Source organism: Mastigoproctus giganteus, chromosome 11 (assembly GCF_048544385.1).
Source record: "Mastigoproctus giganteus isolate SK-2022 chromosome 11, ASM4854438v1, whole genome shotgun sequence".
Classification (NCBI taxonomy): domain Eukaryota; kingdom Metazoa; phylum Arthropoda; class Arachnida; order Uropygi; family Thelyphonidae; genus Mastigoproctus; species Mastigoproctus giganteus.
In genome coordinates this window covers 149,798,215-149,813,981 of record NC_143585.1, presented here as the reverse complement: position 1 = coordinate 149,813,981, position 15,767 = coordinate 149,798,215, and the positions used below count along the sequence as shown (strand labels likewise).

The following is a 15,767-nucleotide window of genomic DNA, read 5'->3' as shown; positions in this document are numbered from 1 at the left end:
ATTTTCTTATTAGCTATACGGTGCAAGGAAGTCTGAGGCTTATGCTGCAGCAGCCGGAAAAAAAAAAAAAAAAAAAAAAAAAAATTCTGAATTATTGAGAGAGAGAGAGAGAAGTAGAAGGGAATTAGCAAGAAAGATGATATCCAGCTCAGGACCCTGGGTATCCCAAGTCCATACGCACCAGATGTGAGTATGCCTATAGGAATACTCACATCTTTTGAAATTCGATAGGTATTGCATTTTCTGAAATACGCCTAGTTAACTATATCAATCAATTATTGATATCACGCAGATCTCCCTCAGATCTTTGCATTTTCCAATAACAGTGTTTTTTTTAAATTTTTTTTATTGAATTTAAATCAAGAGCAATGCGATCTTGAGACCAATCTTAGGACCAGAAGTATAGAAATAATAAATTTTGAGATAACGCTAATGTGCTATCATCAAAAAATGATTTATGTCTAATACTCTTTGTTTTACGGCAAGGTTTCTTACAACCCCATCGAAACATATTAGTTTAACATTTACTTTTTGTTAGCCACATTTAAAGTTTGCAAACTTCACCAAAAGCTGTACTTTGCAAAATGTGATTTTTCGCCAACCAAGAAATCAAGTGATTAATTAATATTGCCACTGCATAAATTCATCAACTCTGTTAAACGGTAGTTGTTATTTTTGACTTCTTCCTCAGAATAAACTGCATTTCATATGCAATTTGGAGGTTTTTGTCTGGACATGATGTAAGGGCTTAAAATTTTTATGGCGCCCATTAATTAATAGGATTTAACCCAAATGAAAATTTCAAAAGTTGGCGGGTTAAGTGTTAAAAATAGCGGATTTTTAGCATGCGGCTAGCGGGAAGTATTATTAAGAGTTGGCAACACTGGTCTTCAGTATTGTCCAAAATTGCGAGTAGGAAAGCTGCGTATACGCACTCTGCTGTTTGGCTGCAGATTTGGTATCGTTACTGTGTGAAAGCAGCAAGGGTGCTATTTTATAACTATCCTTCACTGGTATGTGTGGTTGGGGTTAAAACGAATTAGCATTATAGTGACAATTGCAAATTTCCAAAAATGGCAATAATTAGCCCAAAGGTAGGGCTAATTATCGTGCAATATCACTAACAACATATATACCTAATATTGCTTCTGTGTTAGCTCATAGCCTTAATTGCTAATGCGCCAATAAAATCCAATCCAAATTGTGCGCTAGCATGTATTGTCATGTGTATTAGTGGAAAATTTATTTTGTTGCATCCAAAGCACTATTTGGATGTAAGTAACTATAAGCATTATTATTATTATTATCCATATGGTGCAAGGAAGCCTGAGGCTTATGCTGCACCAGGCAAAAAAAAAAAAAAAAATTTCTGAATTACCCAGAGAGAGAGAGAGAAAAGTAGACAGGAATCACCAAGAAAGAGAAGAATGATGATATCCAACTCAGGACCCAGGGTGCCAAGCCCATACTCACCAGATGTGAGCCCTTGGGGGTGAATTTTATGTATGATGGATCGCAAACACCGTTGTTATCGGGATGCTTTCTCAAACATTGTTTTTAGGACATTTTACTTTGCCTCCTGACATTAAAAAAAAAAAAATCCCGATACCAAAATATAATAAATACCTGTGAACTTAAAGGGAAGGTTGAGTGGGAGAAGACAGAATGGTAATCAGTGGACACTGCTTTTTGTGGACTAATGTTATTAGTGGTTCCCCCAGAGTTCTGTGTTGGGCCCATTGTTGTTTTGTATCAGTGGTTTTCAAACTTTTTATAAAGGTACCCCTAAGTAATTTATTTTGTTTTGTGGCACCCCTATTCAGTTTTCTGCCTGTTATATAATCATATATATATTATATGATAGTTATTACAATAATATAATTATAAAAATTACATTTCATAATACAAATTATATATATATATAGCGGTACTTAGTAAACATCAATTATAGATCGCCACAAAATTAAAAAGATACTGTATACCTTTTTATAATGAGATAAACATATAAATTAAAAAAAAATAAGTTTAAGTAACTTAAACCCAAATTACATGGCACCCCAGGAATGTTGTTGTGGCACCCTAGTGGAAAACCACTGTTTTGTGTATTTATCAATGATATTGATGAAGATATATCAAGCTTAATGTCAAAGTTTGCAGATGTTACAAAAGTTGGCAGGATGGTTAATAACAGTAATGACAGGATGCTGCTGAACAGGATCTAGAAAAGTTGAGCAGGTGGGCTGAGAGGTGGCAAATGAAGTTTAACATTGGCAAATGTAAAGTACTGCATATGAGTAGCAGTAACCCTATAGTAACGTTTCGAGTGTGTGGTACAGAATGAAAAGGACCTGGGGGCAATTGTGCAGTCAGATATAACGTTTTCTGAGCAGTGTGGACAGTCTGCAAGGGTAGCTCATAATGTCTTGTCAATGACACTATGAGCTACACTTGCACTATGAGCTACCTTTTCTTGGGAAAAGGATGTGATTGTCCCCTTGTATAAGGCAATGGTCAGGCCACATCTTGAGTACTGCATACAGGTCTGGAGGCCTCATTTTAGGAAAGCTGTAAGGCTGCTGGAATGAGTACAAAGAAGGGCAATGAGATTGGTGAGTGGAACAAAGGGTTGGTTTTTCCAAGAAAGGCTTAAGTTCTGTAAATTGCAGCTTCTGGAGACTAGGCACCTCTGTGTGGATCTAATTGAGGTGGGTGGATAAGACCTTGAATGGTTTGAGCAAGCTTAATTCTGATGGCATTCTTCCTCTTGCTCAGATTACTCACCTGAAGGGACATAAATTCAAATTGAGGAACAACAATTGTGGAATGGATGTGCAGAAATTTGCGTTTAGCCCCAGCGGGTGGTTGATAGTTTAAACAAACTTTCATCTGTTGTAGTGGATATCAACAACTTAAATAAGTTCAAGGCAGAACTAGACAAATATTTGGAGTGAATGGATATGTGAAATGGGAGGTGTTTTTTTTTTTTTTTTTTGCTGATGGTGTATAAGATTGATTTCTTGCATCATATGCCTCTACTAATGCTAATCTTTCTAACACGGTCCTGAGCTGGATATGATCATTCTTCTCTTTCTTGGTGATACCTTTCTCTCTCTCTCTCTCTCTCTCTCTCTCTCTGTCTCTCTCACACACACACACACACACACACACACACAGTGGGGTAACTCGAATTTTTTTTTTTTGGCTGGTGCAGCATAAGCCTCAGGCTTCCTTGTACCATATGGCTAATAATAATAATAATAATAATAATAACACTTTTCCCAGATTATCTAATAAGGCAATAAGCCTATAAGGTCTGAGAAGGTTAGCTGGCTTATCTCGTTTTAAAAGTGTCTTTAACCCGATTCATGTCCTTTAAAAAAGTAGATTTCCACAACAACAGAAATTGAGACTCTTGCAATATATCGATTGAATAATTGAAGCAGGATATGTAGAAAATGTAAATGAACTTTAACAGTAAATTCATTTTCTGTAAGATCGGTAGGAAGACAACGTTTTAATCTAATTTTATTATTTGATTGCACTCCAGCCATAGAGGAGTGTAATCTTTGCCATTGAAGGTTGTAATGTCAAGACAAACCAGAAGATCAGAATCCGGTGCCTCCATAGCCAGGTGGGAAGGAGCAGCAGTGCGTAGCACACGCTTCTTGATTAGACCGGGGTTTAAGCCCTTGACCACCAAATATGGTGGATGTGGAAAGGTCAGGGAATGACCACCGCATATCCCTGGAGCAATATGGCCTTAGTTGCTAATGCTCCTAAAAACAAAATAACAAACAAACAAGATCAGAATCATTTTCATTGGGAAGCATAAAACTCCTAAAATTGCATCAGTTGTTGAACTCGAAGGGTTAGTTTTGAGAATTGGAAACAACAGTTGTAAATAGTTGGAGAGAAAAGTTTCTTGCTGGCAATTTTATAAATATGGCCCCCTCCCACCTGGGATACTTATTACCAGTAGTGAAACAAAGCTACACCCAGTCTCTGTTTTTCTTTGAATAATTAATGTGACGTAATGTTTTTTAGAATAAGATAGTGCTCTCAAAGCTGAGCAACGTCAGTGGCAGGCCAAGAATGACATGAATGCTGATAGGCCTAATGAACACAAAATACCTCCTTGTGGGCAGGGGAGAGTTCAGAAGATGACCAAGGATTAATGTTGCAGTGAGTGGTATTTTTCATTGTGGGTCTAGAAGCTGCTCTAAGAATGGCATTTTGGACAAAAAGAACAAATTTTAGGGGTTCTGTGTTTTGACTAGAAGTCTTAAAGTTAGCAAACTCTGTGTTTAGTATATTAAGAAAGATTCTAATTCACTCTGTGGAGAAAATCTAGAAAATATAGTAAAGGTATGAGGATACAAAACGAATCAGAGTCAGGAGCAGATATATACAAGAGCAAAGCTTTCTGATTGGATTGAGTCCAGTTTACATAGACAGACCAGTGACAAATAAAAGAAGCCATTGTTTGACAGACAATCTTGTGTGATCGAGACCCCGCTAATACATTAGCGGGTTTCGATCACACAAGTTGTTTGTCCAACAAGTCTAGTAAAGTTTCGAGACAACAGGATTCTTATAATGTTTTTTATAAAAGACGACATTGAAGTATGAGTTGACTCGTGCAGGAGTTAAATCTTGCATAACTGGGCAATCGAATAGTATTGGATTGACTAGTTGTGCATAAGTACATTAAAGGGAAACCAGGTTGATTTAATACCAGTAGTTGATATGTCATGATAAAATAATGAAATCGGCCTCGAGTGTCTGTAGTGAGACTGTGCTGTGTTGACAATTTTGCTTTCAGATCTGTACAAATTAAGTCTGGCAGGACTAAGCAATCAGAAGGAATGTTTCAAGGTGGTCAATAAAGGTTTGGTGTTTTCAGTTGGGGAATAGTAGATAGAAAAGATAAAAACAATACCAAAGGAACTAGAAACAGAATACATGTATTAATTTATAAACACAGACTAGTAACAATTGTAACCGCTTAATCATCATTAATTATAACAACAGCAGTTCTAGGGTGTGCATGCTCGCAGTGAATACCCATTTAGTAATAGGATATCCTGTCACTTTACTGCAAAGTTTAATCAGGTTCTTGTAATATAAGAATATGGGATTTCTCGATAATGATTTGTTTGAGTTCATCTGCCACAGTTCTAGATTTTTATGCAGCTGAAGACATTTGGTAGAAGTTGGAGCCTTATAATTGATAATATTCATTTTATGATTATCACAGTAGGTTGTGTAATCCATAGAAAGGTCTATTTCTTACATTTTCTACTGCTTGAATATGGAAGACAAGAATCTCACACAGGATGTTTGTATCCCTTCTTTTTACTTTTGCAATTATCACAGCATCTGGACACTGTTCCCATTTTGGGCACAGAGTCCACAGGAAGGACTGTCTTGAGTACATAATGATGTAGTGTGCCCATACCCCAGGCAAGAGTAACAATGAGATGCCATTGTGAAAGGCTTGCATTTGTGGATGGTCTATCCGATGTAAAGTTTATCTAAGGTTGTAAAGATCTTATATAACTAATATAATCTAAGATTGTAAACAAATACAATTTAAGGTTGTAAAGATCTTATATCTTATAAAATTGAGGGGAGTGCCAGAACTCTATCAAACTCTAACAGGGAGCTAAGTTATTTTGTAATAACTGAGAGCAAAGTGAAGGAGAAATTGTTGAAGTTAAACATAAAAAAGGCTCCGGGGATGGACGGGATCTATCCAGTTATATTAAAGGAGATGTAGGAAAGGAAAAAACTGACTCGAGTAAATAATACAAAGGTCTTTGAGATAACAGAAGAGGAGAAAACGCAGTATGTACTGGAACTTAAGAACAAGTTTGAGCTTCTGCAGACCGCTCAGGACCAAGATAACGACGAGAAATATTACAACTTTCCGAAAGTGATAAAGCCCAAGAAACCTATAGGAAAAAAGAAATCCGAAGAAGAAAAAATTAGTCAAGAAACACTTGTCATGATGAATCGAAGATGACAAATGAAGAGCAAGAAAAACACTGACAGGGAGAAAATTGAGTATACTGAGTTATGCAAAGCCATTAGAAAGAGACTTAGAGAGGACATAAGAAGATATAACACAAGAAAAGTAGAACAAGCATTAAAGGAAAACAAAGGATTTAAATCAGCAGCCATGAGCAGTAATACAGAAATACAAATGATACTGAAACTGAAGAATAGCAATGGTGTACTTATAAACAGCAGAGAGGGCATAATTCAAATAGTAGAAGACTACTATAGAGTTATACAAGGAGCGTGGGAATGATGCCAGCAGCGAGGAAGATGGATTGCAAAGTAGCAACACATATGACATACCCGATATTCTTCCTGATGAGGTAGAACATGCATTGAAGAAAATGAAGAATCAGAAAGCCCCGGGGGAAGATGAAGTTACTGTAGAGTTGTTAAAATTGGGAGGAAGAGACATAAAACAAAAACTGGCAAGGCTCTTCACAAAGTGCATTCGAAAAGGTTTGACGCCTAAGCAGTGGAATAATGCAATCATAGTTTTGCTGCATAAGAAAGGAGATAAATCAGAAATTGAAAATTATAGACCAATTAGCTTGTTATCCCACATCTACAAGTTGTTCACAAGGGTCATTACTAACAGATTAGAAAGAATACTTGATGAGAATCAACTGAAAGAGCAAGTTGGCTTTAGGACAGGATTCTCAACTATGGATCACCTTCACGTAATATCACAGCTAATAGAAAAAGCAAATGAATATAAAACACCATTATGCCTGGCATTTGTGGATTATGAAAAGGCATTTGACTCCATACAGCATAAGGCAATGTTTCGGGCACTAGGAAGACAAAGCAGAGATACCCCGCATATTGTGATTTTGAAGAAAATATATCAGAGTGCTACCTCCTTTATTAGACTAGACAAAGACAGTAGGAAATTTAAAATCGAGAAAGGAGTTCGACAAGGAGACACAATATCTCCCAAACTGTTTACTGCTGCCCTTGAGGAAGCTTTCAGAAGATTAGACTGGTCGCAGAAAGGAGTCAATGTGAACGGAAAGTACCTAAACCATTTACAATTTGCAGATGACATTGTGGTCATAAGCCACGATCCCAAAGAATTAGAGGAGAATCTTAATCAGTCATGCACAGTTAGTAAGGATTTAGGACTGAAGATGAATATGGCTAAAACAAAAGTAATGATGAACAAGTATGCCACAGAAAGGGAAATAATGATTGAAGGAGCAGTAATTGAAAAGGTGGAGTCATATACTTATCTGGGACAAGTTATTAGCTGTAATAATGATAAATGGCTGGAAGTCAAGAGAAGAATAAATTTTGGATGGATAGCATTTTGGAAATATAGTCACATACTGAAGAGCAATATCCCAGTTTGTCTGAAACGTAAAATAATGAACCAATGTATACTCCCCACCATGTCTTACGGAAGTGAAACTTGGGCACTCACCAAAAGAATGGAAGAGACATAATGTTGGGAATCAGACTGTTAGATAAGAAGAGAAACACATCGATTAGGCAGCAAACTCAAGTAAAGGACATTCTTATCAAAACTAAAGAACAAAAATGGTCATGGGCAGGACACATAGCTCGAAGACATGATGACGAATGGCACCCAAGAGGAGCTAGAAGAAATCCTGGAAGACAAAGGCAGAGATGGATAGATAAAATTCATGAGTTTGTGGGTAGTAAATGGATGGCCAGTGCTCAAAACTGAAGGAACTGGAAAGTTGCTGGAGAGGCCTTCATCCTGCAGTGGATTGAAAATGGCTAATGATGATGATATTAAAGGAGGCAGCAAAGGAAGTAAGCAAACCCTTAGCCATAATTATGAGAGCTTTTTTGGACTCAGGGGAAGTACCCATGGACTGGAGATGTGCAAATGTGATCCCAACTCACAAAGGAGGATCAAAGGGCGACACAAGTAATTATAGACATGTTAGTTTAACTTCTGTTCTAGGAAAATTAATGGAGGCACTGGTTTAAGAAGCACTGCAGGATCATCTAGACAAGACTTCAGTTATAGCTTGGACACAGCATGGTTTTGTTAAGGGAAAGTCTTGTCTGACCAATTTGATTGGATACTATGATGTGGTCACAAAGGAACTGGATCCAGGGAATAACTTTTATATCATATATTTGGATCTTAGAAAGGCTTTTGATACTGTTGCACATGGAAGACTGCTGAACAAATTGGAGCAGTGTGGCATTGGAGGCAAATTGCTGCTATGGATAAAGGGATGGTTGAGTGGGAGAAGACAGAGAGTGGTAATCATTGGACACTGCTCATCGTGGACTAATGTTATTAGTGGAGTCCCTCGGGGTTCAGTGTTGGGTCCATTGATGTTTTCTGTATTTATAAATGATATTGATGATGGTATATCAAGCTTAATGTCCAAGTTTGCAGACGATACGAAGGTTGGCAGGGTTGTTAAGAACACTAATGACAGTATGCTGCTGCAACAGGATCTAGAAAAGTTGAGCAGATGGGGTGAGAGGTGGCAAATGAAGTTTAACATTGACAAATGTAAAGTACTACATATGGGAAGCAGTGACGTATCAGCTCTGTGGTACTACACTGACAGTGGTAGAGAACAAAAAAGACCTGGGTCAGATATGAAGTTTTCTGAGCAGTGCAGACGATCTGCAAGAGTAGCTCATAGTGTCTATTCAATGATATACAGGAATTTTTCTAGCAGGGATAAGGAGGTGATGATCCCCTTGTATAAGGCTATGGTCAGGCCACACCTTGAGTACTGTATACAGGTCTGGAGGCCTCATTTTAAGAAGGATGTAGAGCTGTTGGAACGAGTACAGAGAAGGGCAACAAGATTAGTGAATGGAACAAAGGGTTGCTTTTACAAAGAAAGTCTTAAATTTTGCAAATTACAGTGTCAATAGACTAAGCACCTGCGAGGTGATCTGATTGAAGTATATAAAGCCTTGAATGGTTTGAGCATGCTCAATACTGATGGGATTCTTCCTCTTGCTCATAATAATCACCTGCAAGGGCATAAATTCAAATTGAGGAAAGACAGATGTAGGATAGATGTGTGGAAGTTTGCCTTTAGCCAGCGGGTAGTTGGTTCGTGGAACAGATTTCCATCATTTGTTGTGGAAGTTGATAGCCTAAATAAATTTAAGGCTGAGCTGGACAGGTATTTGGAATGAACGGAGGGGTGAAATGGGAGCGTTTTTTTTTTTTTTTTTGTCTGATTCTGCAGAAGCTTGCTTCCTTGCATCATATGCCTCAACTAATGCTGATGCTAATTTGTTATTTTAAATTTTTACTGTTATATCACATACTTTCATTAAATCGGAATTTGTTTTGAATTTTCTCTAGAGCAGTGATGGCAGAACTTTTGCTTCTTGTATGTTAAAAATAAGCTGAAATGAAATGGTCCAATTTTTGCTTAAAAAAATAAGTAGTTTTCACTGCCACAGGAAAATAAACTGAATGAAATTGATAAGGAGTCTTTATTGTTATTATAAAAAGATAACAATAATTAAAAGTTTTTAATAAAAGATTTGTTTGCTGTATAATTCCGCACACAGTTAATCTATGGTTTTCATTGCCAGGTGTGGATTGTTGACTGCAAAACAAATTTTTCTTCAAATAAAAAAACTTTTTTTTAATAGTATAAATTATTTATACTATACAGGCATGCAGATGCCTGTATATTTTCCTATGTGTGTCGCCCATGCCACACATGCCATTGATTCACCATCACTCCTCTAGAAACTCTTTTCACTTTATTCATGGTATTTGTGCAACCTTCATTAATTTTCACTTGTTTTTGTTTTAGTGACATGACAACAGTAGCATCTCATGTTCCATTCCGTGAATTATGCATATTGTGTGAAAACATTAGCAAAGCACAAAATAAAGCAAGAAAAAGGCAGATATTGACTAAATTTTTTGATAAATGGAGACTGTTTCATCAAACCTTGCACAACAGCAATGATCAGGCAGTGAGATGAAATTTTGATAAAAAACTTTTCTTTTGAATTGATATATTTTAACTTTTTATTGTTAATAAAAATAACAAATCAAAGCATAATATAGTTTTATTAATGTTGTTGGCTAAGATAAAGAAAGCCAACAAGAACCACGAGAAAATTTCGGAAAACTTACTGGGCAAACTCGTTTCCTGCTACCACAGTTTCTCCCTGCATTCTCGGTAAACAGATGGTGCATGTTATCGGTAGTGGCAATAGAAGTCGATAATGATGTATCAATTAGTTTTTTCTCATTATTAAAAGCACATTATTGGATTTCATGAATGGGCTGAAATTTACTTACAGGTACACTCTCCAGACTGCCTCAGTCTTAGGGTGTTTATCCCCCTTTCCCGCTGTTTTTTCCTGATAGGAAACAAACTTCTACTGCTACTACTGATAACACGCACCATCTGTAGAAGTCGTTTTTCTATTTTAAAACAGTGGGAAGTGGAGGATAAACACCCTAAGACATGGAAATTTACCCCTAAGTAAATTTCAGCTGCGAAGGCATTACACTCATGAACTCCAATAATATGCTTTTAATAATGAGAAAAAACGAATCAATACATCGTTATCCACTTCTACTGCCACTACTGATAACATGCACCATCTGTTTACCGAGAATGCAGGGTGAAACTGCAGTAGCGGGAAACAATTTGCCTGGTACGTTTTCCCGAAAGTTCCCATGATTCTTGTTTTGGCTCTCTTTACCTTTACCATGTTGTCTTTGTATTTAAATAATTTCTGTGTATATGTTGTTGCTGAGCTGCAAAATCCATTGCTTAAGATATGTTTTAATTATAGTGGCTACTGTAGATATAATATTCATCATTGGCTTGGCATGAAGTCATAATTTTATTATTATGCAAGTTGTACTTCCCAAATCTGTCAGCAGCAGGAGTTGATCTTTACTAATTTTAGTTGTTCATGTTATAGTCATTAAACAAAATAAAATCTATACAACTATACTTGACATTGAGAGAAAGTTTTAAAACAATAGTACATGGGGAACTATTATATTGTTCGATACAGTAAAACATTGCTAATTCAAACTGATGCCTTTTTTGGGCCACTTGATATCATTGGGTAAACTGTTGACTTTTCTGTAGGTTTTTGCATCTACATTCACATATGAGGAATTCTTTTGCGGTGGGGATGCCCAAAATTTATCACCAAATCAAATTTATCATCAAAGTTCTAAATGATTTTTGATAACTGAAAGGAAAGTGGAAGAGAAATTATTATTATAATTAGCCATATGGTGCAAGGAAGCCTAAGGCTTTTTCTGCACCAGCCAAAAAAAAAAAAAAAATCCTGAGTTACCCTTGTGTGTTGTGTGTGTGTGTGTGTGTGTGTGTGTGTGTGTGTGTGTGTGTGTGTGTGTGTGTGTGAGAGAGAGAGAGAGAGAGAGAGAGAGAGAGAGAGAAGGGAATCACCAAGAAAGAGAAGAATTATGATGATATCCAGCTCAGGACCCTGGGTGTGCCAAGCCCATGCTCACCAGATTCTTGAATTTAAACATAAAAAAGCACTTGAAGTTGATGGAATCTATCTAATTATATTAAGGGAGACAGAAAAATAGATAAGCAAATCCTTAGACATAATTATGAGAGTATCCTTGGATTTAGGTGGTGTCCCTTTGGACTGGAGATGTTGTTGTTGTTGTTGTTATTTGGTTTTTAGGAGCATTAGCAACTAAGGCCATATTGCTCCGGGTTATGCAGTGGTCATTCCATGACCTTCCCGCATCCTCTGTATTTGGTGGTGACGGGCTCGAACCCCGGTCTAATCAAGAAGCGTGTGCTACGCACTGCTGCTCCTTCCCACCTGGCTACGGAGGCGCCTACTCTGGAGATGTATGAATGTATCCTCAGTTCATAAAGGGAGATCAAAAGGTGACATGAGTAATTAGAGACCTCTCAGCTGAATGTCTATTTCAGGGAAAATAATGTAGTTACTGGTTAAAAAGTAATGTAGGACCATCTACGGCGCCTCCGTAGCCAGGTGGGAAGGAGCAGCAGTGCGTAGCACACGCTTCTTGATTAGACTGGGGTTCGAGCCCGTCACCACCAAATACAGAGGATGCGGAAAGGTCAGGGAATGACCACCGCATATCCCGGAGCAATACGGCCTTAGTTGCTAATGCTCCTAAAAACCAAATAACAACAACAGGACCATCTAGACAGGAATGTATTACACTTCAGTCACAGCATAGATTTGTTAAAGTGGGGGGGGGGGCTTATTTAACCAATCTGATTGGATACTATGATGCAGTGACCAAGGAACTGGATGTAAAAAATAATTTTGATATCATGTACAGTAGACTCTCAATTTTTCGGGATAGATGGTAAAATAAAAATCCCAGATAATCGATTTCCTGGTTAATCCAAAAATACTGTAAGTTCCCGACGTATGTTCCAGGACTTCTTATGTAAGTAGAGTTTTATGTAACTTGGGAATGACTAATAAAATATTGCTCCTATTTTGTTATTTTGGCATATCCGTGATATGCCAGAATTACAAAAACCACATAATATCCTTGGAAGAATGAAGAAAAATAGTTATATATAGAGAAAAATAGTTATATATTTTTAATTAGTTCAATTAAAAACTTTATCTGGGGACAGCGGTGAAGTTTCTGGAGTGGTATATAAGAAAAGAAAACATTAAAGGAAGAAACTGTACAGTAAAAACTGATATGTATTTCGTAGCGTTGGTTATTATAGTTGAATTCATTGGCTGATCTCTTCACCGCTTCTCGTATTCTGTCTTTCTCCTTTATTATTGTATTCACCATTGACACTGACAAATTTAAATTCCATGCGATATTTGTTCGTGTTGGACTGTTTTCAAACATCCTTATTTTAATATTCTGATCTGAATCGATCGCTTTCCTTTTTTTTTTGATAGATTTACTAGTACAGCTGTCACTTATTCTCTTAGTCGGCACCATAATAATGGTCAAAATGAAATTTTCTGTAAAGAACTTCACAGGGTTAAGGCGAAAACTCACTATTATCACTCCACACGAGCTCACATTTTACTAAAGCACATTTCTCCAGGTCACTGCCATAAAACAATAAAAACAATTTGCACTTTCTGGGTTATTGGGCTTTTCTGTTAGTGCATATAATTATAAACGAGTAGTAAGCTCGATCTTATTGCATTTGCGATAATACCGATAGCTGGAATTCTGTGGGATTTTACGCTATTATGGTGAAATGTGTGTGTCCCCTTCACTGAAATCTTCAGTCATATGAAAAAAAAAACCTTTTAAGAATCTTCTCTTCATTCCTATTTTTAAGCTTGTTACTCCGTATCTCGCTAGTGCAATTTGTGTGTGCAGTGATCGTCATTATTGATTGCTTATTATTATTCTATTTTAAATTTTACAAACCTAAAAAATAAAAAAAAATTGAGTGAAAAAACGTTAACATAAGTTCAAAGTTATGTAAGTCGGGGACTTACTACAGTATATCCAAAAATGTTCAGCAACCTACGTAAAAAATATGGCTGTAGATAAAAAAACTTACCACACACACACTACTCGTGTGTCCAATACGATGCTTCCCATTATTTTTTTCGATGTCGATTTTAAATCTAATAGCTTCCCTTTATTTTTTACAATTTCGCGCATGGTTTGGTCACCGACATTATAATGGTTCTTGAGAGATTTAACAGATGCACTGTTTTCAAACTTTTGAGTAATTTCAAGTTTTTGTTTAATTGAAAGCGCAACTCGTTTGCGTTTACTCATCATTTTTGCGATTTCCAAACAAAAAAATTTTTCGATATCCCTGACATAAATAATGAAACAAAATTTTTCTCTTTGTGGTGCGACGAAACAAAACAATTGAAGTGACGCATTAAAACAAACTAAACATTTGTTCTCTCTCTCTCTTTCTTTTTTTTTTTAGCGTCGGGTGTGAAAACAGTGGGGGTTGTAAGATAATAATCTCCCAATGACGACTTTATAATACCCTGCATGTAGCTTATTTACGGCTTGCAAAACATCTGTTTATATCTATTCTAGTTATTACTTGAATTTTATGATTTCTGGTTGATTTTTTTTATTTTTTTTATTTGGAGTCTTGAAGTGTCCTGGTTAATCCGCTTCCCAGTTAAACCAATCCCGGTAAATCGAGAGTCTGCTGTACTTGGATTTCAGGAAGGATTTTAATACTGTTGTACATAAAAGAAAGTTTATATAAACTGGAGCAGTGTGGCATTAAGGACAGGTTACAGCTATGGATAAAGGGATTGTTGAGCAGTAGAAGACAGAGAGTGGTTATCAATGGACACTGCTCTTCGTGGACTAATGCTGTTATCGGAGTCTTCCCCCCCCCATGTTCAGTTCTGGCTCCATTGTTGTTTTCAGTATTTATTAATGATATTGATGAAGCTATATCAGGCTTAATATCTAAGTTTGCACACGATAAGGTTGGCAATGTGGTTATTGACAGTGATCAGGGTGAGCTATTGCAACGAGATCTAGGAGAATTATGTCAATGGGTCAGAAATAGCAGTTTTAGTTTAACATCGACAGTTATTCATACTGTATATAGTAATCCCAGAGTACTACAGTCTGGTTATTAGAAAATGAAAAGGACCTGTGTGGAATTGTACAGTCAGATAGGAAATTCTCTGAACAGTGCAGACAGCCTTCGACAGCTCATGGGGTTTTGCCAGTGATATGCAAAAACTTTGCCCTCACTGATAACGAGGCGATTATCCCTCTGTACAAGGCCATGGTTAGGCTGCATCTTGAGTATGTAGATCTGCTGTGGGTGCAGAGAAGTGCAACCAGATTGGTGAAGGAAACAAAAGAGTGCTCTTACCAAGAAAGGCTTCAGTTCTTCAAATTACAGCATCTCTAGTCAGGATGCCTGCGGGAAGATCTGATCGAGGTGTTTATGGCCTTTAATGGATTCAGTAAGCTAAAATGTTGATGGCATACTTCCTCTTAATGAAACTACACACATGAATGTACAAATTTGAGTTTAGGCAGGATGGTTGCACAGCAGTTTTCCTTCAGCCAGTGGGCGTTTAAATGTTGGAGTAGTTGGAGGGTATGGATGGGTGAAGGATACAGCTTTTTTTGTTTTGTTTTTTGCCTGATACTACATAAGCTTGCTTTCTTGCATCGTTTGCCACTACCACTATATCAAGTTCTTTTTCTTAACTCCTGATACTACAGTCCTCATACAACATTTGCATCAGGCACTCATATTGATCTGTAATTATTTGTATTGAAGTAAACAGTTGGAAACTTTTTTTTTTTTTTTTTTTAATTTTGATGTTTACATAAAGTGATATTTACAACTAGATTGTAATTGTGGAATTAAGTAAGCCAGATTGAAATAGTAATGGTACATGGAAAAGCTTTTTTAGCTATGATAAAGTTCTTATTGGCTATGATTATGTTCTTATTGATATAGATGGAATCATCAGAGTTGAAAATTGTGAAAAAAGTGTTGGGTGTTTCAATCCTTTTTGGGATTTCATCAAAAGGCTGGTACTGTGAAGAACTGAACAACCAGTAATGAGGTATATCCACATTATATGAGGTGCAAGATGGTGCAATAAATGAAATAAACTCAGATAAATTTAGGGCAAAAAGTGTCATACCGCAAGTGGCTATAAAACATTATATGAGTAAAGCATAATCTCATTCTGTATCTAGCATTGAGCAAAGTAGGTTTTCTACTTAGTACATTGATTTCATGCTGTGA

General features: G+C 36.7%; 1 protein-coding gene across 2 annotated transcripts in view; it reads left to right on the top strand.

The window, feature by feature from the left end:
- The first annotated feature begins 900 nt into the window (after positions 1–900).
- Positions 901–15,767, top strand: part of DNAlig4 (DNA ligase 4) — a 462,385-nt gene continuing 447,518 nt past the window's right edge. The window contains exons 1-2 of one of the 2 annotated variants that reach the window (XM_090384659.1): positions 901–1,013; positions 9,840–10,005. In XM_090384659.1, coding sequence (XP_090240785.1) covers positions 9,844–10,005 — 162 coding nt within the window. In that variant the 5' untranslated portion in view covers positions 901–1,013; positions 9,840–9,843. Of the gene's footprint in view, positions 1,014–9,839; positions 10,006–15,767 lie in introns of those variants that run through there. The other variant, XM_090384660.1, reaches the window with a different exon arrangement.